The sequence below is a fragment of the Fringilla coelebs genome, assembly GCF_963513975.1.
Source record: "Fringilla coelebs genome assembly, chromosome: 6".
Classification (NCBI taxonomy): domain Eukaryota; kingdom Metazoa; phylum Chordata; class Aves; order Passeriformes; family Fringillidae; genus Fringilla; species Fringilla coelebs.
Window position 1 is genome coordinate 48,412,532 of NC_140034.1, and position 27,242 is coordinate 48,439,773.

The window sequence follows — 27,242 nt, forward strand, 5'->3', positions numbered from 1 at the left end:
AAAAAAATTACATTCCAAACAAAGAATAGTAAAATCAGCATAAAAATGTGTTAAGAAAAGATCCCAGATCAAGTGGCTGTACTGTATGTGGTGACCTTTACAATCACAGTAAAGAAAAGTAAGTGCTAGAGACTTTCAGACATGGCAAAGTGCTTGGCTCCCCAGAGGAGAGCAGCTGCTTCAGTCACATTTTCAGTGCACTCTGCCTGGAATGTGTGGGAGAGGGGCTGGAGCAAGAGACACACACGGGTCCAAGACACAGAGATTAGTGTTCAGGGCAGACCAGCCACTCTGCATTCTCAGGCAGGCAGAACTGCTGCTTACCCGGTGGCATTTGCTTTCTCCTTCCTTTGGGTTTTTTGGGGTGGTTTTTTTTTGTGGTTTTTTTTTGTTAGTTTTTTTGGGTTTTTTTTGGTGGTTTTGGAGTTTTGTTCTTGTTTTTGTAGTTGCTTTCTGGTTTTGAGTTTTATTTAACAAAGCTTCAGGTTCTGCTGGCCTGACCCTGCCAGCACCATAGGCTTGGAGCAAGCCTCCCCAGCTGAATTAGGAGCAAGGCTTGGTCCAGCAGGAACCTGCACCAGCAGGGTCTAGATAAAAATGTTTGTAGTGATTCAGCACCATCGCCCCATGGGCTGGTTTTGGTTTCTTGCTTCTCTTCTGTCAGGAAAAGGTGTCTTTTATTTCCTTATGCTCTGTCCTTGGACTGATCCAAATTGGCCCAGTCATGCTCCCACTGAAGTCTTGGTGGCTCAACACTTGCATCTTCTGCTTCAGCCTCACTTTTGAGCCATCACATCACTCCAGTAGCTCACCCAACAGCAGCATAGTGTCACCACAGAAACAATACAGACCACAGAAGTTTTGACATTCCTGCCAACTGGCCACTTTTTTTTTCATTTGTAGTCTGTCTAGAGTTGTGTATTTTTATTCTTTACAGTAAGAGCAAAAATAAAATAACATTAAGAAAATTTTCTCCAAACTAAGAGAATGAAAACCCATCAAATATCTTAAAGAAACCGTAAAAATTTGCATTGTGTTTGCTTCTGAGTTCATATTAAGATTTTACTGCAGCTGCTTCAAAATAATGGTCCATTTCACATGTACACAGCTCACATTCCTTGGTGTGTAATTCCTTGCCTTCATTTGTGTTTGTACAGCAGCTAGTGCTACAAAAACTAGGTAGTTCCTAGCTGTGGTCCAGATATCAGTGAACAGTGGCATTTTTATCCTAGTTGAGAACATGGTGATGGCTGAGAGCTGTATTTCTAGATCAACTTTTGTTCTGGGCCATGGGACTGGTGGTACAAGAACTTCCTTTGCTACAAAACCCACTGCTTCCTTCATTTGGATGAAAAAAAGGAATCGAAGAAGGATGTGCCAACCTTATTGATTCCATCAAGGCTTTCTCTCTGCTGATTTTAAAGCTGATGAAACTTACAATCAGAGAAATTAAACATCCCTTTGAAAGCTGTCTCATGAAACCCAGCTGACCTTCTGCAGACTGAAGGTTGAACAGAATTACTTTATTTTCTGTTCCAGCTTTTTCAAAAGCCACAGCAGACTGTGAGGCACTCTGTTTTGGCTGGATTATATTTACTCTAGCTAACAGCAAGGGACAAGACCAGACTGCAAAAGTTGGATGCAAGGTTCACAGCTAAGAATTTGGAAAAGGCTTTTAGAAGAACTAAAATCTTTTGCAAAACTGAAATTAGAGAGTTCAGATTTTTAAGCTAAACCTCCCTCAGAGTTCAAGTGTAGCTGAGCCCATCCTGTTAACCAGCATGAATAAATATTTTGCAATTTTTTTCTATCTGATGCAAATTGAAAAGGCAGTCACACATTCCATGTTTTAAGAGAAGATCCCTAAAAGCAATTTTGACATTAAAGCTAGATAATACTTGTGACTTACATAGCACTTGACATCTTCAAAGTGCTGTATGAGCATCAATCCTCACGATATCTTTGTGAGGTAGGTAAGGGGTAATATCTCCATTTTAGAACGGGGTGAGGGCCTGGTCCCTGCTGGGATAACTTGGCATTGCACTGGTCCTCATACACCACATGTGCTCTGGCCCCAGAAGATTTAAGCAACTCACCCAAGGCCATAAAAGGAGCGAGCATGGATAAAAGGCAGAAGGATTTCTGTCACGAGAAGTCAGCAACTTCCCAACCTCTTCCAAGAACACAGTTATGATGCCTCTGCTTAAAAGACCCCATGTCGCTATTCAGAAACCAAGCAAAGAGAAAGAGGCACCTGCCACTGAGATCTACAGTTCCTGTTTGCTGTGATCTGCTTCTTCCAGAACAGCTCCCAAAAATACCATGATAGCAAGATGAAAATGCAGGTGTTAGTGTCAAACTACAAGTCTGCAAAACTTTGAAGAGCCACTAAAAACTGCCAAGTTCCTCCTTGGAATTTCATAAACTTGTGTAAAAATGTATAAATTGCCTCCACTGATGACAACATGAAGCCTTCAAACAATCTACTCAAAAGCCATGTTAGAGTAATCCTTAAACCAATCAGTCTTACAGATGCCTCAATATGGAGGAGTAAGAAGCCAGGTATCCAGCACAGAGTAAGAGTAAAGCTTAAAGTTAAAATCCTCTGGCTTTGCTCTTCTTGACCTGCCATTTCTACATGAGCATCACCCTGTGACACTTAAAAATAAGTTGCAATTAGCATTGCTTCTCTGACTGACCCTGGGAGTTCTATGCAAAGGGAATTTGCCTACAGAAAGAGGCTGAAGTAAATGTGCTGAATATTTTATATGTCCAATTAAAGAGCCAAAGGACCTCCAAGAGGGTGATAACTGCAGAAAGTAACCAAACCATGTGTGTAAGCTCAAGTGACCATAGACAGGGTTTGCAGAAGGATACAGCAGTGTGAAAATAAAGCCTTTGTGCTTAGCAACAAAAGGAGCTGCTGCTGCTGCTGGGGCCAGGAACACTACACCACCTAGAAGGCTTCATTCCCTCTGTAACATTCCTGGGCCAAAGACTGGGTGCTTTTCAAGGACTGTACTCCTGAAAAGGAGAAGAATGGACTGATCCTCAGTTTTACAGCGCAAAGAGGCAACAGGAGGGTCCACAAAGGCAACCCCACAGACAGTAACACCATTTGTCACATATGAACACCACTCCTTTTTTTGCTCTATTTCAAAGTGAAGATTGCCCTTGCTGGGGTTGAGGGAACGGTTTTAATCCCAGGAAAAGTTATTTAACAGACTGCCAGCAACTGCTTAGTGTTTCTCAGGATTTAGGCATCTCAAAATTGTGTCAGATCACAGTCCACAGCAGCTGGTCTCTTCCCAGCAAGAAAGAGCCTCCAGGAAAATGGTCTCATTCAAGTAATATGAATTAGAAAGAGGAATGCAGAGCCAGAGAGAGATTTTGAAGATTAAGAGCCTTTGCCAGCAAACCTCCAAGCCAACCAGGACTCTTCTTTGTATGCTGAGAGCTCTGCCTCATGTTCCTGGGAAGGCTGAAGCTGTTGCAGCAGCAGGATGGAGCCAGTGTGACTGGCCAATGTATCCTAGCCAGGTCACTCCAGGTGATCTGTTACAGGACAGCAAGGGAGCAACAGCCCCCTTGAGCTGCACAAATTTCTGCTGTCCCACCCAGAGACCTCTGCCACCAGATGGCCAGGGGAGAGGAGAGGCCTTCTAATAACACATCAAGACTCTTTTCTGCAGGTATCCAGCTGCTGATGGTACAGCAGGACAGCAAAGCCAGCCAAGATGAAAAAGCACACAGAAAAGCAACTCAGCTATTTTCAGGCAGTTCAAAACTACTTGTTTCTAGAGAGAGAAAAAAGAGAATCAAAACTCAAGACTTTTTAATAAAGCTTACTTGATCACACAAGCATTTCCCTCAAAGCAAAGGGAAGCTCAGGATGTGGCAGAGCTCCTCTGAAGGACTGCCAGCTAAGGACTGAGTGTGCTGACCCATGCCAAGGAGCTGGGATTCAAAGACTGCAGTGTGCTATTTGCTCACATGCTGGGCGGATGGTGGGGTTCACCCCAAATGCTTAGACTTCCTCTCAGCTGGGTCACTTGGTTGCAGGAGGAGATTTGCAAACAGCCAAGCTGAGCAACAGCAGGTGACATCTGCAGAGAGCTACACTGCAGGGTTCAATCTGTGGCCAGGAGATAAGTAATGCTGATGAATGAAAATGGTGTATGGCTCTGATTTCCCTTAGCTGTTTACTCCAGGCAGGCCCCCATGTGCCACTGAATGAATACTGACAGTATTACATAACAGCATTAAAGGGAAGGGATTACACGAGGCTCTGCTACCTACAGTGCTTTCCCTCTCCATAATGCAGCTGACCTTTCTGATCCCTGTCTGAAAAGCAGCAGATGCCCCAACAGGGTCAGGATGTTAACCCAGATTTCTGTAATACTGGCTGCATTTGCTCTGATGGAGAAGTTGTGGGGAGGCAATGCCTATTCCCTGCCAGGCACACCAGGTGAGGCTGGAGAGGAGCAGGAGACCCACTCAGCACCTCTCAACAGAAGGGAAAAGCTAGCAGGGTTCTATGTGAGTTCATGTGAGTTTGAGAAGGAAGTGGCAGGCGTGCTGAACACAAAGGACAGTGCTTTTCAGGAAGCTCTGCTGAAAAGGGGCTTTCTGACAAAAAAAAGAAGTGGTGCAAAGAGGATCGTTTTCCACCAGCTGGCAAAACATGGCAATCTACATCCAAAATCAGGGCCCTGATCACAGGAAATGCTCACACAAAGATTAAGGATACTGCAGGCAGCAGTACTAATAGTACCACTGGAAGTGCTACTAAAACTTAGTGGGTACATGGAATACTACTTGTTAGGACATTAAAGAAAAAAGACATAAAGATTAGATGCCTGTCTGCCATAGTAAGGATAACTAGGACATACACTAAGACAACAAGTAAGTTCTGCTTTAAAAATCAAAGCTCCTCATGTACCCATTACACCTCACTGGTGACTGCAGGCACCGTGTAACTATGTTCACATGGAGAGGGAGAACACTGAGATGTTCCTGAAATCCCACCAAACTCCTGCTCTCTACAGCTCTGCCACAGGCAGCAATGCTGACCTGCACCCAGAGACCTGCCCTGGAGCAGTGAGCGCTGCAATCAAAGCACACAGCACTGCCAGCACACCTCTCACTCTGGGCCCTCAGCTTGGGGTTCTGCTTTCATGCTGGCTCTGCTGGGTACTGCCCCACACGCTGCCATTGACTCCAGAGCTCAGCTCACAGCTGGATATGCTCTTTTTATTCTCCTTCCGAGCTTCCTTTCAGTAGAGGAATAGCTCCAGTTTGCATACTGTAATGCACAAAAAGAGACAAACATCGGTTAAAGTAATTTTTACCTATGACTTTAGCAGAGATCTGTGCCTGTCTGCCTACAGTTGAGAGCAAGCCTTTCAGCACAGTGCATGGCCAAACTTCCTTTCCACCAGCCCTCCTCTTCCCAAACATTCAGCATCAATTTAAAGACTAACGAGTAGAATGCAGTAGTACAGCACTTCCAAGGAGGAAAAGTTGAATGAGTAACTACTGCAGGGACAGTCTAAGCTTTCTGATGTGGACTCCACACTGAAGTAAGCTGTATTCAGAGAAAGCCAACAAAAAAAAATGTAATTCCCAAAGGTAATGCTTCAAAGAAGCAAAATCAACATCACCAGTGTGCCTAGAGAAATGGAGATCTCTCTCAGGGGTGAATGCAGCTACAGCACCTGAGATATAACCCATGTGTTCGCGGACTGTTGGCACTCCACCTAGCTCCTCTTCCTGAAGTCCTCTTCATCCCTGGTCTCCACAGCCGAGAGCGCGATCAGCATTTGTGCCGCGTAGTAGGTGGCCATGATGATGAAGCGCGAGTAGGGCACGGGGAAGCAGAACTCGTTGAGCGCGATGGTCAGGTCCGACACCATGAAGAGCATGGCGCCCACGCAGGCTGACAGCTTGGTCCACGTCCACAGGTCGTTGCACAGCTGCACGCCCGCCACCGCCCGCCAGCCCATGAAGCCGATGAGGGCGATGTAGACGGCCACCAGGTAGGTGAACGGGCCCGAGAGGTAGGAGTACAGGAAGGCGTAGCAGGAGCTGGAAACGACGCCCATCAGCAAGCCGGCTTTGAGGTCCAGAGGCTTCATGCCAAAGGCTGAAGAGTACAGGATGTGTGTGATGCCGAACATCAGCAGACCTGGAAAGAGGCATTGACACAGAAAGTGGGACCTTTCATCAGTGACAGGTAGGCAGTAGCAGAAGAAAACATTCCTTGCAGTGTTACCTACCAGTAACGCTAGCAGTGATAACCATACTGACCACTTGGGACCATTCTATTACAAAAATCTGTAGATGGGAGATTGCACCAAGCCCCCAACCTAAAAAAATCCCCAGCACAATTACAGCTGCAGCCAAGTACAGCTCTGCTATGACAAAAACCCTTCTGCTGAGAAGCTGGGTGGAACTAAGCTGCTGGAGAATGAATTGATGTTTTTTTCAGGTAGTTCCTCTTGCCCTGCTTTGGGTGGAAGGTTGGGAGCAAGGCAGACCAAAGACCACCCCTATAACTATCCATAGTGTTTTGCTCATAGGTCAGATGTAGAACAAGAAGACTGGAACCACAGCAGTGTAGGAACAAAACATGACAAAAGACACTAATCCCTCTGAACCCTGACACAAAGCTTGCCCGTATTTAGCCACAAACCCAAAGGCACTTGAGGACTAAATCTGGCTGCTTCTCCATCTCTGCCCAAAGCTGGGAGAAACCTAAGCTGTAAAGAAGCAGCTGGCATATTTCAGGGACTGCACCAATGCGATCTGCCAACAATTTTATGACTATTTGCAAGATTCAGATGAACCTTACCAGGAATCAGTCAGGGAAAATAAAATGCCGGCTCCCCTTTGAAGTGCAATACCACTGAGAAATGCCAGATGTGGGTGTTGGAAGGTGCTGCCCATATGTTATTAACTTGCCACTAATCCATTTGACAAAAATATGTCCCAATGTGTTGGCACAGCTGCTGCCTCCAAACTGTCATGACAACTGTAGATAATGGGCCACAAACAGAGCCCAGCTCCTTGGGTCTTCTGGTTCCCAGACCCACACATGGTGCAGCTGCAGGCTCTCCTGGCAGGGTTATTAGAGGAGCTGGAAGTTTTCATGCAACTCTAAAGCATGAAATGGAGAAATGGATCTGGGAAACTGAATCCTCCAGCAGGACACTTGTTCACATTTAACACGTGATGCTCTGGTGTAAAAGGCAGTCACAAAAACCTGCAGCTGGCAGACAATGCTTCATCCCACTACTCTTGTGTTGAGGCAGTCAAGGAAGAAGTGGAAGCCTCTCCCTGCCTTTGGGGAAGACCAGATCAGACACCCACTGAGAGCTCAGCCATGGTGGGATGAGAAGGAAAGCCACAGGAGGGAGTGGGCTGGTGGGATCTGTTTTGCAGAGTGAGGCTAGAGAAAATGGACAGCATGAAGGGGAAAGAAGAGAAGCACAAAAGAGGATAATGAGAAGCTGATATTTCACAGAGCTATTGCACCTCATGGACAGAACACTGAAGGAACTGAGAAGGAATTTAGGACAAGAGCCTTTTATAGGGTTATAGTGCAGGAAAGGTTAGAGCCCAGGGAGGTGGTAAGGAGAAGAAGGATATGTCATCCTAGCAGTGAGCAATGTTTTTTCCTTCAGTGGCATTATATGGAGCATTCTGCAACAGGGAACTGAAGAATGTGTTGTGCTTCATGCAGGCATCTGGTAGTGAGGAGGAGGAGAGGACAGGATGCGGCAGGCAAAGAGCCTGGAAAGGCAGGAGGATTTTCGTGATAGGTGCTGAGGCTGGTCACAAACAAGGGAGTCAGCTCCCAGGTTTACTTGTTCAACACCCACAAGTCAAGCCAGGAACTAGAGAAACCTGTGATGGCTGCACAGGGAAGGGGATGCACTTCTCTTGTATTTCCCAGCCTTTAGCTTGGTCCTCTCAACCACATCAGGGAGATCAGCCCTTTTCTCCCACTTTCTTCTCTGGGTTTCCTCTGTCTTCTTCACCAAATGCATAAATTGTTTTTAAGTGCCTGCAAAGGAGGCAGTGTCAAAGGAGGTGGATATTAACACTGTAAAATATCTTCTACATGCAGTAAGAGTAGTTAGAAAATAGCGTGTTATTAATGGACTGAAACAGCAAAAACGAAAAAAAGTCAAGTGTGCCAGGAGTAGGTTCCCAGGCTCTCACTTCCCTATAAAGTAATGAACAAATGTCCTTTTATAAACTCATTGTCTCAAAAGCTTTTCAAATGAGCCCAGTTTCCAACCCTTTTCAGTCCAAAAACTGCAGAAATTGAAGAGAATGTACATTTTTATCCACTATTTCCTCTTCTCTCCTCAAACTTCAAAGTCCCACAACTGATGACGTCAGAAATATTGTCAGTTTTCAGCAACAGCAACCTGATGAATTTTAGGAGAAAATACATTTTGCAGGCAAAGTGAAGGATGAAATGGAGCAGTGCACTTTATATGCTTATATCTGAAATGCAAGTATTAACGCTTCCCTACAGAAGGTAGTAGCTCAGTGGGCTGAGATTTTCAAAATGCTCCAACAGAGCTTTTCTTCTCCTTAAGAAGAAAAAATATGCCTAAACCCACAAAGCAAAACCTCTCAGTTGTGAGACTAGGGTTGAAAACCCGACTCATTTGCAGATTAAAGCACATCAAGCAGATGCTGAATTGCTGTGACTGGCTAACCTTCCTCTAGCACTACCTTGGAGAGGAAACTCAGAGATATACCAGTTACACAGAAATGGAGAAGTGCAGAAGAGTCCGTACACAAAAATAATCATGGGGAGAACTGAGCCTTGAATGTTTCCCAAGCCATAGCTCAAGGAGCAACTCCAGGAGGCAAAACCAGTTGGGATGAGGCAACTGAGCCAGGTACTCCTGTTGGGAGGAGGCCCAGCAGTGGGAATGTCAGCACTCAACACAGAAGGGATGGCACCTCAAGAGAGCTGGAGCATCTCACAATGTGCCCATGTTCAGCCACATAGATCCAATCCCAGGACCTAATCCAAACCCCAACAAAATCAATAAACATTTTTACATGAACTTTTAATGGGATGGGGATAAGCCCTTGGGAAGCAGGATTAAAACCAGATTTAGAGCATTTGGCCTTTCATATCTGGCACTGCACACACTTCTTTCTCGTAAAGAAAGAGCTTTTGGGAATCCCAGAATAAAACTAGATACTAACCTCATGAGACAGGGCAAAAAATAAGCCTTTGACTTTCAGATTTGACAACAGCAAAAGTCAGTAAAGTTCCTTCTTCTCATCACATTTTCCAGTGGGACAGTTACAGCAGCTAGTTAATGGTGAGTGTTATGTGCAATCCCTGTGCTGCTTAAATTAACTTCAGAAACCCCACCAGTCAGTTCAGTGAAGAACTCAACTGCTGCTGATTTCTTTTGACAGTCCAAGGCTACAGAGAGAGCTGCTGCAGGTAGGTTCAACGTGGCTTTAAATGATTAATCTGAATCATTATGTTCCAGTCTGCAAACTAGCAAAATAAACCAAGCTCATTTTGCTCTGAAAGATGTGGATCTTTCTGTAGCGAAGACCGACCATTGCGGTAAGGTTTGTCCTTGATTGACCATCATTTAAATGTTTTGCAAAACAGACATGTCTTGTACAACAGGCTGCATGATTCACACTGATGAACCTGCAAGCAGGAGAAGATTGCTGCTGCTTTGGTTTCTATAATCCACTTAATGCCTCCCCCAGGCTATGGGCTTGTCTATCAAAACATAAATGTCCTCTCCACCTGTTCTCCACCAAGGAGCTGTGCACAATATGTTCCATCCCCAATACTCACAGCAAAGGGCTGACAGATCTCCCTGCAGAGAGATAGGAGGTAAATACTTCCTGTAGCTTCATGGGAACTGACGAGTGCCACAAGTGTTTCCTTCTCTTCCCCAGGGAATCTGGCATGCCACCTTCTCAACCCCAGCCAGCCCAGATGCTGTGACACATGCCAGGAAACCTAACCTGACCCAATTACCTCTCTAACCTCAAGAGAAGCTCAAGAGAAAGACTCATCCGTGATGTGCTTCCTCAAACCATGATGGATTTTAGTCAAGGGATGAGTGCTTCCCAGCGCCCGGGGCTTAAGCTGTACATGAATAAACAAAACATGTGGCCCAGCAACTCATTACTAAATGAAGAGGGTAACAGCTGGGCACTGTGGCATCCCTTCAGGACTGACACTGTACTCACCATGAATGAAGTAGCCTTGCTCCTGCCAGATGAGAAAGGCGTCTCCCACTGCCGAGAATATGAGTCCCGCTAGGATGCGGCTGGCACTCCGGTGTGACACTAAGAAGTTAATCCCATGAGCCAGAAGGAAAACCCACAGGCAAAAGATGGGCAGACATTTAATGAGGGCACTGAACCAGGAGGGGCTGGAAGTTGGCAGCCAGAGGACAAAATAGACACAAGTGGCTTTAAAGAAGGGGACCAGTTTGGGGCCTTCACTCTTCACCTAAAGAAAACAAACATTAAAAAACAAGAAATTATTAGGATCATCGGAAGCATCAGTGAAATAAACTTCATATCACAACTGGCTCCTTCCCTTTGAAAGTTACTCTTCCATATACTGTCAGCTGGCAGCATTCCTACCCCAAGAAATGCTGGCTGAACTACACCCCGATCCTCTGCCTAGATCTTTGTGACCCTCTCTGCTGAAAACACTTCTCAGTTGGCAGGATGGGCTGTGGGTAGTGGATTTGAAGGAAGTTTTAGAACCTTTTCTCTTTACTTGTTCCACTGAAAATATTTAGGCCATTAGACAAACTCCTCTGGTGCTCCTTGTCACCCATCTCGTGTTTAGGCCAACCTCTTTAATATACCTTTCCAGGAGCTGTGAAAATACTGCATGCCCAGATATTTCCCAGCAGCAAACAAGCCAGTAAAGGCACAAATCTTCTCTCCCATCTTCACAAAGCCTCCTGCTTAGCCAGTTGCAGATCACCCTGAGGACACAACCTCTCACCTAACCCATTCTTTCCCCTGCCCTGTAGCCTCATGCCTGGAGTTTGCTGTTGGCATCACAAGTGTCAAAACCCAACACATCAACCTCCCAAGTGAGGATGTCACTTCCTCAGCTGACTAATACCAACATCAACCTCGTGTGCCTTTGTTCTAGCAATATTCTAATAATACAGTAATTGCAGGATATGTTTTGACTCAGGGCTCTCCTGTGTAAATACAGACACAAAAATGCAGCACGAGCACTTGGCTACTCGTAACAAAACCACAGCAGGGGCAGGGCACAGAGCTACGGCTCCACAAGCTGGGTCTGCTCTTGACAAACACTTAGCTGAGACCACTCTGCACAGCAGTATGCATTGTGTTCACCTGCCCTCCTGCCACATTTCTGCATTTCAGTGCAGGTGGGTAAAACTCCATGTGAGAAACAAAGCTATGGTTTTATTTTCTCCTGGAGAAGAGCTGAGGGCCAAAACAAGGAGCAAAGGAAAGGACTGTAACTGCTTCCATAGCTGCCTGAGCTATGTCCCAGAGTCTTACAGGAGGCCTTTTTCCTCTTGCACCTAAGGCAGGGCAACCCCCTGAGCTCCCCTGCATGCAGGGGTTCACCCTCAGTCTTCTCATTTGTTTGGTCAAGCAAGATTTATTTCCTACATATACCAATGACTTCCCACTACTCATGGCCAAAGCACACAGAGGCCTCCTGCACTGGAGGAGGACATGGGGAAAAATTTAGAGGCATCCAAGCAGATTTCACTCTGTCAAGTCCAACTTATCTTTGGTTTTGTTGTTTTTTTTTTTTTCCCCAAGTAACTTGACCCTTTCTTTGCTTCCTGCATCATGGGACATTGTCATGACCAGTGTCCATCTTCCTTTGATGCAGGATGCCTTGGTGCATCAGGTGAAGACTGCACAGGAAATAATCCATGCTTACAGTGCTCAGGTGATAGAGCCTAATCTCATAAAAATTCAGGATCTTTTACAGGCACAAGAAAATGGAGTCAGGTGGAGTTGGAAGACAGAGGCAGAGGCAGTGGAGGGCATCTTCACATGCAGTATCTAAAAAGGGAATTCAATCTCTAAAGCAGTGAGGCTATAAATAAAGGGCAACCCAAGAAGACAGTGCCTTCAAAATTTTTCTCACATCTGATGGAAATTTCCCCAGCATATCAGCAGTTTCTTGGCAGCAAGGTATTTCATCATACATTATTCATAGGCTATTGCCAACACAATTTTTAAACACTCCATTAAACAACCAGGCTACACAATTCCCTAACAAAAGGACATGAGCAAGCCGTTAACTTTCTTGTATTACATGGGGAGCCGTCGGGAGTCCTCTACTTAGGCTGTCTAAATTAATCACCATTTACCACTCCTTGTCTGCACTGCCTGGGAAAATTCTGGCAGCAAATAGCAAATGAACTTGAAAAATGTCATAAAAACCCATATAGTCTCCTCACAGTACTGGGGTTGCCTGGGAACTATCAAGTATTGTAGGGGAAAGAGTGCATGGAAGCATATAGGAGAGTATTTGGGTTAGTAAACATGGTAGGTTTTATTTAATACCTCATATTAAAAGAAAAACACCTGCTAGGAGCAGTTACAATTACCATCACAGCTTGCCCTCCCCTGTGTGCACACGTTACGAGACAGGTTTTAATTACACTTGTCATTTCCCCACGAACCTTGCCTTACTGAAGCTAAGATAAGAACTTGTACGGAACAATTATGTTTACTTGGTAAGCTTAAAATTATCTTTTCTCATTATCTGAATGTGAATTTTGCAAGCCCAGACAGTTTTATTTTAGAATGATGGTTTGTATTATTTCCATCCTAATAATAATTGAGGAATTTTTCATGCATAAGAGTTACAGCACTCTCATTTAAGAATGATCTCATACTTCTAGAAGGGCTACAGGTTTCTCATCATTGACACTTTATTTCTGAACCCTTCTTCTCCAAGTATACTTCAGATGAGTTAGTTCCAACCATGCCCTTGCCCATCATGGAATGCTGCAGCTCACTGGAGCCCCTTTTATGGCTCTGAGCAAGATGAGGGCCCCATGAGTGGCACTGGAAGTACTTTGGAAAGTCCTCCAAGAAAAACTGAGGCAGCCAGAGGGTGAGGCTGGGGATTATCCTCTGTTTGGCCATGTGGCTGAGACTTGGAAAGGGGTGATGGGGCAATTTGCCACCTGAAGGACAAGTCAAGACTGGTATTAGAAAACCATGTACCAACATGACTGAAGTTGGGGTTTGAGGAAAGCCAAGCATATAATCCATGATGGGACTTGCTGTACCACAGGGAAGAGGAACATTATTTCTTGTCTGTGTGGATAAAGTGGATTAAACCACCCATCTCCTTTGTCCCTGTGTCTCACAGGCAGAATGTGAGATGGATACACCATGGGACTGGAAAAGGAAGCACTTGATAGAGGTGACAAGATCTTTTTTGCTAATGTGTGTGATTGTCATGGCTTTTATCTGGGTTTTGCCATTTTGTTACAAATTCTATTGCATTTTTCTTCCCAAATCTCTTCTCCTGGCACTGCTACTTTACTCTGTGCTGAAATGCAGTACAGAAAATATCTTGAATGCAAAAACAAGGCAGTATTTCCAACATTTTAATTTCTAAACTGAGCATAATTAAGGGCTTTTTCTCAACTGCTATAGCTACTAAGTTACTCAGAGTCTTTAAAAACTAGTTTAAACTGCTATAAAGCCACTATCTCTGTATTTGTAGAATTACAGTAGAAATATTATTTATTAAATTATCTGTATCCAGCCAAATCCAGTGAAACTCTCCAAGATTTGGGCAGACTAGGACGAAGCTGTGTCTTGGCTCTCACCAAGAAATCTGTGCCAGATTCCAGAGGTCCCTTCCAATCTCAACCATTCTGTGATTCTGTTCAAAGAGAACATGGTACTGGCACTTGCAGCTTTCTGAAGGCTTGGGGCTTGGGGCTTGGATATCCACCTCTCTATGTGCTCACAGGTTTCCAGGATCCCTTCTTGTTTTGCCTGTACTTATTCTGCTCCAGTTTGAAATACTGCTGTATATGGCCTGTTCTGACTGCTGCAGGCACAGAGCCAAGCCAAAAAAATTTCACCTGGCTCCTCTTCTCCAGAATAAGCCCCATCCACAGAGGAACAGCTACACTCATAAGACAGCACCTCTATTTTCTTTAACATTTTGGAGTCAATTGTCTGTATCTGTATCACAAGTGGGAAAGCAAATCCAGCTGCCACAGGGAGGGAGACTTCTTCCTCCTGAGGTACAGAAGAACATCAGAAGCTTGTTTCATTGAAATGCTAAAGTTGGACAGAGTTCACTGTTCTAAACCTTGCACTGGTCCCAGGAAACAATGTGGAGTATCAACTAATGCTCTTCTCTCTGCAAAGCCCCCTTAATCAGCATGCAGTGAAAATGAGTATACAGACACCAGCTGAGTGCCAGCCTGCTGTGGGAATATGGCTCACACCCACTTTGCACTGGGCTGCAAAGTGCAGCTTTCCAGGAAAAGTAATACCCCAAAAAATAATACCCCAGCCATTCCACTGAGCAACACTTGAGCACAACTGTGTGTGCTGGCCAAAAAAAGCTGGGCTGTTCTCCTCCTCCCATCAGCCTTGTACCATTTTGTGTCTGAGCTGCTCCTCCTGGCTTTTGGCATCCAGCACTGTGGATCCTGCCTTGGTTCTCCCCTACTGTGACAATAGCTCTCACCCCCAGTTGTGTGCCAATAAATATTTGTTTGGTTTTGTTGCCATGTTTGCTGCCACTGCAAGCCCGTGGCCCTTGTTTCTCACTGCCCAGAATATGTGGCTCTCTGCAAGGCTCTCCAGCTCTGCTCTCCTGCAGGAACAAACATGTTCCTGGGGAACAACTGATTGCCCATTGCCATTTGTCAAGGAGGGTACTGACTTGTACATGTCCCAAGCTGCTCCTGAATAAAACACTGAAAATAAGTGCTTGTTATGGAAGGTGGTGAAGAGTTACTGAAGCAGCCAGTCAACCTGCCTGAAATACTGTGTTGATGCAACATATTTTTGCAATTAATAGGAGGGTTTTTGTTTGTGTTGGAGATGCCAAGGGCCAAGCATCCAAAGCAGATGGCTCCTGAACAGGGTCCACATGCTGCAGGAAATTCAGAGGGATAGATAAACCCTCCTCCCCTCAAGTGGAGACAAGACTGTAGAGGCTGCATCTAAAACAAATTTGTGAAATAGCAAATAAATCTCCCAGAAGATGGCATGTGCTTTGCATGTGGGAGAATCTGCATGCTGATAATCCCATCTCCATCATGCTTATGCCATGCAAAGAGTTTATTGCAGCTTCTGGCACTCCCCAGCATAACTCAGGGCCTCAGGGTAATGCAGTGAAACTCAGCTCATGCTCAGCTGTTCAGTCAGACCTGTTTGCAAGGGGTCAAAAAATCATGGATTTGTCTGACAGGAGACTCTGTTGTTCAGCACAAGTCAAAAGTAACAGGACTCTGCCTGAACACTTCCAGCCTGCAAAAGCCTCCCAGCTCAGACACATGAATGTCCAAGGCAGCTCTTCCACCCCCAGAGTCTCTTAAACTCCTGCAAAATAGGGCTGATTTGTTGGCTTCCATCATTCCTCCCTCTACCCCAGCAGTCTGGGTATTCTCTTCCTCACCTCGGTTAAGCAAACTAAGGTCCAGCTGTACTTCCAAGCTTTGCTCCACAACAGACCAACACAGGGTTGAGAGCTAGAAATACTTGACTTCTTTTTCTTAAGACCAAGCTATGGCTATTTGCCAGAAAAATACAATTAAAAAATTGGCACAGGCCCTGACAGTTCTTGGGTGGTGAGTTCAGCTATATTGCTTCACAAATCCTTGGCACCAGGAAAGTCGCCCTTTGGTGGAGGCACAGAGGAGCAGGCAGGGGGTGAGGATCAGTCAAACTGGCATCTAACAAGAGCTCCTGTGCATGGCTGGGCTGCTCCAGACACAGCTGCATGCAGGAAAAGGAACCACACCAAAACTTATTTTCGCCACCAAGTCAAAGTGCTACCCAACTTGCAGTCGCATTAACACTCAACCAAATCTCCAGATTAACCGTAGAGGGGATGAAAACCTGTCAGCACCGAGGGTGCTTCCAGATGAGTGACTGCCCCTCAGGTGCAGAGAGCAGGGAGGAAATGTGCAGCATGAGGCTCCCTGCAGATGCCTAGCAGCAGGGCAATGTTTGCCAGTGCCAGCCTCTCCCAGGTGCAGTGGCAGCTCGAGTCCCCACAGCGAGGCAGCACGCCCGGGCACCGCAGGGCACGGCGCTGGCCACCCAGCTGAGGGTCAAAAATGGGCTGGGTTGTGCCAGGAGAGCTGGGGAGCACTTGTTCAGAGGCTCCTCAAGCTGTGGCTGTGGCAGTGACACGAGGCTGCAGACACCACTTCTGCAGTGTAAGTAAAACAGCAGCCTCGACGTGTCATCAGGTGCTTAAGGAAGAAGAATGTAGAACACGCTGGGTGCTGAGCAGTCACCCTGACCATGCTCACAGGACTGCTGATGAGGCCAGGCTGGCTCAGCAGCCACTGTGACCTGGGAGCTCTTGGACATGTCAGCTCTCTGCTGCTACACCCATTAGATAAAAAATATGCATCTGCAGACAGCCAGTATGTTAAAAAGTCACAAATGGGAAACTGGAGTCTTGCCCTCAAAAGACTCCTTGTAGCAGACTCTAGAAATGTGAGGAAACAGTCCCTTTGGAGCCTAAAGTAAACAGAGAAGGTTCTGGAGCCAAGGAAATCACCCCACAGCTCAGGGCACTGCTTGTGCCACAGACTGCAAGAGGAGCCCACTCCTACTTCTTGCCTTTTAAACCCTGACATTGCCCAGAGCTATGCTGAGACACTGGACCACGGTGTTCCCTCCAGCAGTTAAGGAAGTTACAGTATCCATAAAAGTTATCTCCTGGAGTACTGAATAGAAGACGAAATCCTATTACCTTGGTAATGAGCTACACAACAGTGTTTCTGGGACCTTGGGCACTGCCCAGGACCTATGGCTAAAAGGCCAGGCAAAGTCAGGTACTGCTACACCCACCAATACCTTACAAAGTCACAGGAGTAACTGCCCTTGGCTTTCTGGCACTGCAGGGAAGCCTTCAAGGTGGTGAAGCCCTTCTCTAGCAGGTGTTAACTCATAAAAAATTACAGACAAATACATTTCACCCTGAAGATTCAGCCTGGAAGTACATATTTTTGCTAGGGTTTGTTTTGGGGGGTGATTTTGCTTTTTTTTTCCATTACCAATCATCTGTCCTGTCTACCAAGCTGGCACAGGACCACAAGCAGGGCTATTTTAAAAACCTCTTCTTAACCTGCAGTAGTAATGATTGACTCCACATCTATAGCAATGCTATAGCTGTCAGTAGTTTCGGAGAGTATGGTCAATAAAGTGCACTGCCAAGCTCTAACAATACTAAACTAGTCAAGAATTCAAAAGTCTCTTCAGGCCTGCAGGGGCTGTCATAGATTAGTGCTTTCAGGATAGTTCAATGGCTGTCAGAAATGAAAGCAAAAATATAGTATTTGCCTGAAAGCATCTTATCTCAGAGCAGAGATTGCTTTTCCCCTCTGGGATTCCAGATCTTCCTCTTTGTGTAGCAGAAAGCAAGCCTCTCCAAACATTTCCTTTGCTGTAACCCTCACAAAAGAACCCCTTGCAGGTGGTTAAAAACCTGAATCACAATGGGTCTGTCTCTTCAATTTGCTCATCAGAGATGCAGTGCTGCCACAGCGAGGGCACACAACCTTCCTTTTGAGTGAGATCAGGTGGGGCCGTATCCCTACTGCTACTCTGGACATCAGGAGGAGGCTGTGAAGCCACAGGGAATTTCAGGAGCCAGGTAGCCAGCACTCTGAAATGCACAGCTGGTATTTGTCCCAGGAAATTCCTCTCAGGATGGGAAGGGGCAGTTATTTGGCCTGTCTATACGAGAATCCAGACTAAAAATTTCTACTGCTTACAGAAAAGTGTCCCCAGTTTATCCTGGGGAGGGCTTCCAGATTACAAGCACTTGTTCTCAGCAGACTCATCATTATTTATATCACACTTCTCTGTGACAGGGAGTTCAGACTTCTGTTACCCAGGAAGAAGCAGTTTTAGGCAAGCCCAACGTGCGAGCTGCAAGGCACAGCGCCACAGCAAAATGCAGCATCCCCTTGCAATGCCCATTGCTACAGACAAGTGCCACCCACTGACATCTGCCCCCAGAGCTGTGTGACAAAACTGGAGCATCTCTCCAGTCTCTGGTGAACACCCAAAACAAAATACCCCAGGGAGAGCTGTCAGTTCTTTCCATGTCAGCACCAAGGGCAGGCTGAATCTCCAGGTAATAGCAGAAAGGGATCTACAGAGAGAATGCTTTGTTCCTGGGGCTGAAATCCATCTTCAGCCTGCACTCTCCCATATCCAGCATTATTTGCACCCCACAACCCACTGCAACATTTACGTACTTGTTGGAGGGCGCCCGCCACTCTGTCATTTTGCTGTGGCAGTGGGGATGCATGGAAGAATGTGTACTCAGGGAAAATGGGCACTTGGCAAAGCTCTCCCCTGCCCCGTGCTGCTTTGCCACCGGGGATTGGTATTTGTGAAGGAAGGGAGGCCCTTCCATCCAGAAGGAACCTCTTCAGCAGAGAAATGTCATTTTACCTACAATCTGTGGGGAATAATGTGGGTCTAAAGCAAAGGCATTGCAGGCACTGGTGCTGTCATGGCCCTTTGCAGGAGCAGCCAAAGAGCCAGCAGTGCAGCCCAGAAGGCAGGTGGCACCCAACAGGCTGTACCAGCCCCACCAGCCATTGCCAAAGACATGCCGAGGGTGAAACCGCCTCAGGCATTCAAAAGGCCCTTCTGGCTCACACTACAGACTGGCGCACGCTTGGCAGAGGTGAGGCTTTTGCAAAAGGAACAGGAAGGAAGAACTGAAACAGGAGGGGAAGGCGGCTGCCAGTGTCTGGGAAAGCTGGCAGCTCTGCATAAGAGACTTTTACTGTTTGAATCCTCACAAGGGGCTGCAATAATACCAAATAGGGCTGTGCTGGGAAACCCAGGAGAGACTCCTCAGCTTGTCTCATGCCTATTAGGAAGCTGAATGAAAAGCTTTACTCTATCTGTGTATCATGTCCTGCAGGTTTAATGGTTGTGAAATACTGATATTAACAAAAATCAGAAGGGAAAAATAGCAATGAATTCCAATAAAGATGTGTATTTAGAGAGATGCTGCTGTGATACCTTACAAAAAAGCAGCAGCCCTCCTCATGTTATCATGGGATCAATATGCTTAAGAGACAGGAAGGTGTTAAGGTCAAAGGATCACAGCAGAGCCACAGATTTTATTTCCAATATCTATTCTTGTGTCAAGATGCTGTGACCCAGATAAGTCAGTATCAGACACAACTTACCTGAAGACAAATTGGATCTTCCCAGCCAGTCTCAACAGATGTGGAGTGGGCAGGTGCAAACACTAACCTGCACAAACACTAACCCACACACTCCCAGGACTCACACTGATACACCAAGGCTTTTACTTGCAAAACCCCTGCTGTAATCCAGCTGCATAAACAAATGCAGACCACACTCACAAATGAGTGTGCAGCTGCTTATCAGGATTATGCCCTTTATACTGAGGGTGCAAATCCAGAGATGTGACCAAGCAAAGTGGAAACCTAATTGAAACATCAATTAAGTGATAACTTTGTCATCACTCTCCTTTTACATCAGGGTCATAGGGAAAAGCCACAAAACTTGCTTAATTCCTCCTGCAATGGAGAGTAAGTCAGCACTGCTATCCATACCCTAACAAAATCAAAGACACAGGCAAATAGGGATACAGTAGCCAAGCCATGGCCTCAGCCCAGTTCTGCTGAAGCTATGGGAGGCACATAAATCTGAAGATCTGTCTGGTGTGCCTAGAGTGTGGTAAAAAATGAGCAACTGGCTTAAGGTCAAACTTCCCTGAGTCTCAAGCAATGATTCAATCAGAGACTACTTGTGACCAGCAGAAAGGCACTCATTTTGATATATAACAGGAAATTTAATGCCTGGTGCCAACTGATGCCATATCTGCCTCTGAAGCTGGTGGCTGGTGAGAAGCAAAACATTACACTTTACCATTCATTCAAACCTGACCAAAGTTTCAGGGCCAGTTCCCTAACAAGGGTTGTCTCATCTTTTCTCAGTTTTGGCAAGAACACGTCTTGCAGCAATCTACAGGAATTAGCTTTTGGGAGAAGACTAGCCTGCTGGTAGAAACAAGGCATTTCCATAGGATTGCAGCAAGGTGAATCAAAAGAGCCACTATCCTCACTAACAGGCAGATTTGCAATACAAGAGTCAGCCTTGCAAAATGGACTTAACGCAAGAGACACAAGTTGTGTTTATTGAGAAATAAGAGAGAGAAACTGCATCTCTTGAGTCAGAGGCTGCAGTGTGAGCCCCTGGGCCCTGCTGGTGTCTGAAATCCTTCACAGCCCAGCACACCTAAAATCTTCAGGAAAGCTCTTGCCCAGCCCATCTAGTGCTTTTCAGCTCTGGTGGTGTGTAAACACCTAGACACAGTTCTCTGTGCTGTGTCACCTGGATACTTGCTCACGTCCAGCATTATATGGAGGGATGCTCTAGACTGACACATTTGGCACACAGAAACCTGTCATTAGCTGAAATGCTATTTAGATCATGGCAGTGTAAGAAATGGGTATAGGAAGGGCACAAGCAGGCTAGCAGAAGCAATAACCATCATCCTCATTTTGTGTATATTGCAGTAAGCAAAATCTGCATCTCTAGTGTAACGACAAGTCTACTGGGCATTGTGTGACATGAAGGACAGCAGAAAAATTAAGTGGTGATATAATAACTACTTGGGCCTCCAGGAGGGAAGGGAGTTATGTAACTAATAGTCTTCTTGCTGTTCAAGAGTTTCCACATGCTAGCAGAAGATGGGTTCCTGATGCCATCTTTTTCTAAGAGTCTAATTTCACTGGAGTTATTATTTCCTCAGCACTATGAAGTTACCCACAGAGAAGATAACTTTGGCTCTTCTGCTGCACGCAGCGTATTTGGATAGACGTACTTGGACAGGAGAAGAGAACGGAACAAATGCACCTCTGTCCTTTCAGAGGAATTATGTGTAAGTACAGATTTCTGAGCTGCACCCACTATCTGAACGCTCAGAGCACACTTTGAACAACAGACGCGTGTGCCTTGAGCGATACACTCGGGTTAACGAAGCCTTTAATCCACAGCACTGCCTGCAGCAGTGATCAGCACTGCCTGCTTAATGCTCCTTCCCTGGCACTGGGGAGAGCGTGAGAGAAGCCTGCACTTTGCAGGCTCCGCTAGCCCACCCTCCCCTAGCAACAGCTCCAGCAAAGAATGTCAATGTCACAGCAAGAATGCACAAGTTCAGTCTGAAAAAATAAATCGTGGCATGTAACACTATGCCTGGGCTTTAGCTGGTATAAATCAGCACAGCTTTTTGCTCAATAGGACCAAAGTTTTTAGGCTTCTCCCAAAACGCTGGACTGACATAAATGTTACTAAGATCCAGCTAAGCTTTCCTAAGGTGATTATTCCTTACCTTTTTTCAGTGAGCTCAGATGCTTAGAAATATTTTCTATCTTTCATTTACATTGACTTGGTTTTTATAGTAGGGTCATACTTCCATAATTGTCTATGCAGTATATAAATGTGCATGTCTACAAGCTCCTGCACAATAAAACCCCAATTTATGATGCACTTAGGTAATGGGGGAAGTACAATGAAATCATCAATGTTGTACAGAAACAGAGGACAAGCAAAATTAACCATAAGAGTTATTTCTAACTTAGATGATTGCTAACATTTCATTCATTAAAGCAGAAACAACACATCCTCTCTTAAGAAGCAAAGGCTGCAATAGTTCCAGTGTGATCTGGCTTTCTTGTTTTCAGCAGAAGTTTGAGAATTACGGAGCACCCTTCCTAATAATAAACCTTTAAAGCTATGCTTCGACCTACTACTGTTACAATTGCCCACAGCGCAGAGTACCTAAGCAACATGATTTACATCAGGTTCCCATGCCCATCTGGATCAGTGTGGTTTGGCCAATGCTCAGAAACACAAATGATTCCCACCCAGTCCTCCAGCCCAATTCCATATTTCTTGCTAGTGAATATCTTTCCAGACTGTACCTTTCAGGTATTTTGCCCAGTTTTTGCTAGTCACTTTTATACTCTGTCCCAGTGACATCTTGCATCTTTCCTGAGGCTGACAAGGGCTGCTCTCAGGAGGGTGCTGCTGCTTCCCACCCAGAAGGGATGGGGCTGAGGGCTCCACTGCCTTTGTGCAGTCAAAACAGCATATCCTTTCCCAACCCAGCTATCTCTGTTAAAAGATGCAAACAGACCAGAGGACAAAAGGGAAGGGATGGAGATTGTTAAGATATGGATTCTGGGCAATAATCTGTCCCAAAGTGTGTTTCACCTGTCTCCCAAACAAAGGGCTGCACTAGGTCGAGTACAAGTCAGGCATGGAGTGAATGTTGTAGGGATGAGAGCCCTTGTTTATCTTGCTCTAAAAGACACACCCAGTATCATCTATAACTGCCCCCCAAAGAGATCTACCCTCAGCCAACTAGTATGTTTATTTCCCATGCCCTGTTTTCCTCAAAATGATGTGAAGCTCTACACTAAGTTTAGTCCTAACTTCAGGGACAAGATAGGGTCCCTTTGAGCAAGGAGCATTATGTAAATGCCAGAATGACTGCATGTCTCCAGGCTCATCTCCTGCACACTTGTGGCTGCTGCAGTCATGGTGCCTGCTGGGCAGAAAGGTCCTTAGGGCAAGAGCTATCTTCCACTAGCTCACACTAAAAACTACTTAGACAACAGTGTTGGGTGTGGGGAGAGCTGGACAAAAATCACTAACGAGTGCTCTTTTATTAAGGTAGGACCAGTGATGACCGAACAAAAATGGAATTAAACCTCACATATCCATGAAGCAAATGTGCTGTTTATCAATACTGTGCTCCAACTGTAGGCTCTCAGCTGGCTTTATGCAGAAAAACCAGCTCTTATTCAGAGCAGTATCAAGAATAACAATTTTGAAGCAGGACACTCCTGCTTGTCTAGCAGAGTAAGCAGTGAAAGCTTCCCTCCAAGGTGACTTCCACCCAGGATGAGCATCACTCACCAGATGGAACAGGATGGCAGATAAATGCATCTTCCCTGCCACAGCCCAGTGCCATGCAAGTCTAGACTAACATCAGCAGGACTCCAGAGCTTTATCCCAGCTGAGGACCTGGCACAATATGTTAAAAGGTACTTTGGCACCAGATTTGTTTATTTGTGGGCATGCTCCCTGCTCAACACATATTAATTGTGCAGCATCAGAGACCACAGCTTGACGAGCTCTGCACAGTGCTGTGGTCTCTTGTGTGCACTGGGTGGACATTCCAAGCCCTCCAGGCAATGATGCACACCTGGCAGCCAGCACAAACAAGCAGTCCTGGCTTGGTCCTCTCCATGGACCATGCCTCCTTGCGTGGTTCCTTCCTGCTATCTATGGGTTGCACAGCAGACAGACCTCACAGGTTTTGACTCTTGTTAAAAGAGTGTCCTAAGGAAGAAAAGAAGGGGAGACACAGGAGAGCAGGTTGTGTGTAAGCAGCCAGGGCCACCTGCTGCAGTACTGTACAAAGGCCATCACTTTGAGAGCAGCAAGAAAAATCCTGTCACCCTCAGATGTGCTCTTCTGGTATTCTCCCCACTGAGGCTGATGCTGCAGTTTGCTGGGAGAGGACACACGCTACAGACAAATCAATTCCTCTGGCTAATTTGATTATGCCTCAGGTGCTGCCCCTCCAGAGAATCTCCCCATCATGTCATGGCAGTGATATCCATGCTGGCTCCAAAGATCTGGAGCAAAGGCAGTGCGGTACAGAGATGAGGGCTGGGCCCCAAGGTGAGCACCCAGCTGTGGCCAGACCGATGGCCACTGCCCTTCCCTTCAGCAAGAGACTTGCTGGAGGGAGCCCACCAGCTGGAGAGCCATCCTGCTCCTCACCCCCAGATGTGCAAGGGCCACACCACACTCCTGGAGAGCACAAGCTGCTGTGTGACACCGATTCCAGCTGCCCTTCCCGGCCGTGGCACAGCTGGCATGGAGCAGCACTGTGCCCTCCTTCAGAGGAACAGCAACGTGACAACCATTGACAGAGAGGTGCAAAAAATTGCTCCTCAGAACACTGAAGGCTTGCAGCTCTTTTTTGTGAGCTGTGTGGAGGATCAGTCGCCCTCCCCTCTCACCTCCACAGGCAATGGCAAATAGCTGCAGCTCTGGTCACAGCTCCCAGTCTTATCATCCCTGCAGCTCTCCATAGTTTCACACCTGCATTAGTTGCCTTTGGAGAAGTAAATTGTTCACGTCAGGGATACAGCCAGGGCAGAAATGTGCTTTGTTACATGTCAAAAGGGCACGTTAGAAAATGAGGCTTTTTCATTTCCCCCCCATTTTCCTTCCCAAAGCCTTCCAGTCTGAACTCTGTACAGCCTTCCCAACACGTACTCGTCCTTTAGTCATTTGCCTCAAAACTCGGTTGAAATAACACTCTGCAAGACCACCCTGGATGCACTATCACAACAACCAAGTACTGCCTTCTGCAAACTGTGAAACAAATCCTGTCAGTTTCTGAGCCATTCCAGTACTGTCCCAACAGGAGATTTTACTTCCAAGATACACATACACAGTTCACTATAACCAAAAGCATTACTGAAGGACAAATTTAGTTTACGGCACAGAAGCACAAAGATACCAAACCTTCTAAAGTGTTTTGGAAAAACACCAAAAAAAAAGTTTGGCAGTACAATGTTATAATTTCCAAGCTACTTCCCTCTGTCTCTAGAGATAAAAGTCATCCCCAGACTGCTGATGAACTTACCAGGTACATGTTAATAACGGGGGGAAAATTCATCCAAACTAACAGAAAATACAGCCTGCAGTGCAGAACTGGCAAAGCAATTTAAAAGTTTTGAACGCCAGCTTTGTGAGTTAAGATCAGGACAAGATTTCTACCTGCCAGAGAATTTGCAATAGCCTGGCCCTTAACCAAAGTATTTCAAAACAAGATGAGAATGGATCCACAGGGAACAAGGATACCAGCACTAGGTGTTCTGTGCTACAGCGAAGCACCAGGAAAATTTCCCACCAACAGTTATCCTTACAGCATGTGTTAAGTCTGCTGGGGTATTCCGACAAATCCCTCACTTTCTAGAAAGGCAAACATGCAAAGCAGCATGTCTAACAGTGCAGCTTCTCTGCTGTTCCAGCAGTTCTTTCAGTACTGAAACAGCCCCTGTTCACCTGCAGGGGCAGTTTCTCGTATTGCTGGCACAAGCCACAGCTCCTTCAGTTACCAGCTTGGTTTCATCAATCCAAGAATTCTGCTGCACACATCACCTACTGACAGGACAGCAGCAAGTTGCTGTCTTATTGCTGGTTACATTAATTAAGCGTCGTGACACCCCATGAGACAGGCAGGTGACACCAGTCCCAGTCTCGTGTCCTTAGGTGGTGGAAGTGCCAGACTGACTTGCAGACGAGACGAGGTCTCAGCGAGAGGTCACCCAAGCAATGGAAAGGTCTGCCCCACACGGGGGTCAACACACGCCTCAGCCCAAACCAGGACCTGGACAGCAAAGCACGTCCGGATGGCGAGGCAAGGTGCCTGCGAGGGCAAGGGAGGCCGCGGGGACAGGAGGATGCTGCCGGGCACTGCCGCGACGCGAGCCCAGGGCAGCCGGGGCAGCGCCGCTCTGAGCAGATGCAGCGCACGTAGAGCAGATGTGCCGTGGATGTTTTTAAAAACACACACGACAAGAGGAGGAGGCGGCGGAGAGCCGCCCGGGCAGGCGCACCGCTGGAGCAACAGCTGCCGCGGGAGGCCGGGGTGAGCATCGCGGGGGGCGGGGGTGGCCGCCAGCGGTGGGGCTCCCGGCGGCGGGAGGAGAGGAGCGCCCGCCGCGCTCGGGGACAGCGCCCGGGGAGCGGGTGAGCGGGCACCGGCCGGGAGCGGGGACAGCGGCCGGGAGCTCGTGGGAGGGGGCGCGGGCCCCGGCGCCCACCCGCCGCGCGGCCCGCACTCACCACGGTGACGGGGGACACCATGTCGGCGGCGGCGGGGCGCGCTGCTGCTGTCACCGCTGTCGCTGTCGCCGCTGCGGCCGCTGCCCAGCCCGTGCCCTGCCTGCCTGCCGGGGCGCTTTTTTAGGCGGCGCTGACGTCACAGGACAGGGGCCCCCGCGGCGAATGCGCTGCGGGCAGAAGGAGGGGGCGGCCCGGACCCGCCCGGGCGGGCGGCGCCGATCGGAGCGGGCGGCCCCAGCCCCCGGCCCGCTGCCGGGAGGGCGAGCGCCTCGCTCGGCCCCGGCCACGGCGGCGTCAGCGGCGCCCCCGCCTCCCGGCCGGGCGCCCTTCGCAGCCGGCAGAGGCCGGGCCGGGCCGCTGCCCCTCCCCGGGGGCGGCCGCAGCGGGCGGGTTCCCCGGCGGCCGAGGGGTGCCAGGGCCGGCCCAGAGCCCGCGGCCCGGGGGCTCCCGGCCGGCAGCGCCTCGCGGGTGCGGTGCCCCGGGCCGGGACGGGACCGCGTCCTTCGCTTCGCTCCCGCACTCGGCCGCGCCGGCACCGGCCGTACCAGGCGCTGGGCGGGAGCAGCGCACCCTTTAGCCCTCGCTTTCTCCCAGGCCCATCCCTTCTCGGCTCCCCGCTCCACACACCTGGTCCTCTGCCGGTGCCCGCACTCCCCAGCCCCGGCCTCTCTTCTCCCTTCCCTTCCTGTGGCTTCCCGCCTGCCGCTCCTGCTCCTGCCCTTCCTTTCACATCCCCCCGTTCCTTGCACAGTGCCCTGCGGAGTTCCACTCTTTCTTCTCCACCTTGAGTCTCCACTATCCTATGTTTCCATGCTTTTTCCTTTCCGGGGGCTTCTCGCGTTTCACAATTGCCGCCTTTACATTTCCCATCATTTTCATCTTAAGACCGCAGCTCCTTAGCAAACCCCTCTCCCTTGCAGGGCTCGCTGTACCTTCCAGCCCTGTTCCTGCTGCCAGTGGCTCCTGTGGCCTCCCAGGACTGGGTCCTTCCCAGCTTACATCCCCATCCCCATCCTTCTGCCAAGGTCATTCAGAGGCTGCAAAAGTGTTGGTGTTGG

General features: G+C 47.5%; 1 protein-coding gene across 1 annotated transcript; it reads right to left on the reverse strand.

Annotated features, from left to right (window-relative positions):
* On the reverse strand, nt 1–26,301 carry TMEM86A (transmembrane protein 86A). Its single transcript, XM_084207171.1, has 3 exons — nt 26,185–26,301; nt 10,258–10,522; nt 1–6,187 (listed from the first exon to the last, which is right to left on the reverse strand). The coding sequence occupies exons 1-3, from the start codon at nt 26,203–26,205 to the stop codon at nt 5,760–5,762; spliced, it is 714 nt and encodes a 237-aa protein (XP_084063297.1). The 5' UTR covers nt 26,206–26,301; the 3' UTR covers nt 1–5,759.
* Between the last annotated feature and the right edge of the window lie 941 nt (nt 26,302–27,242).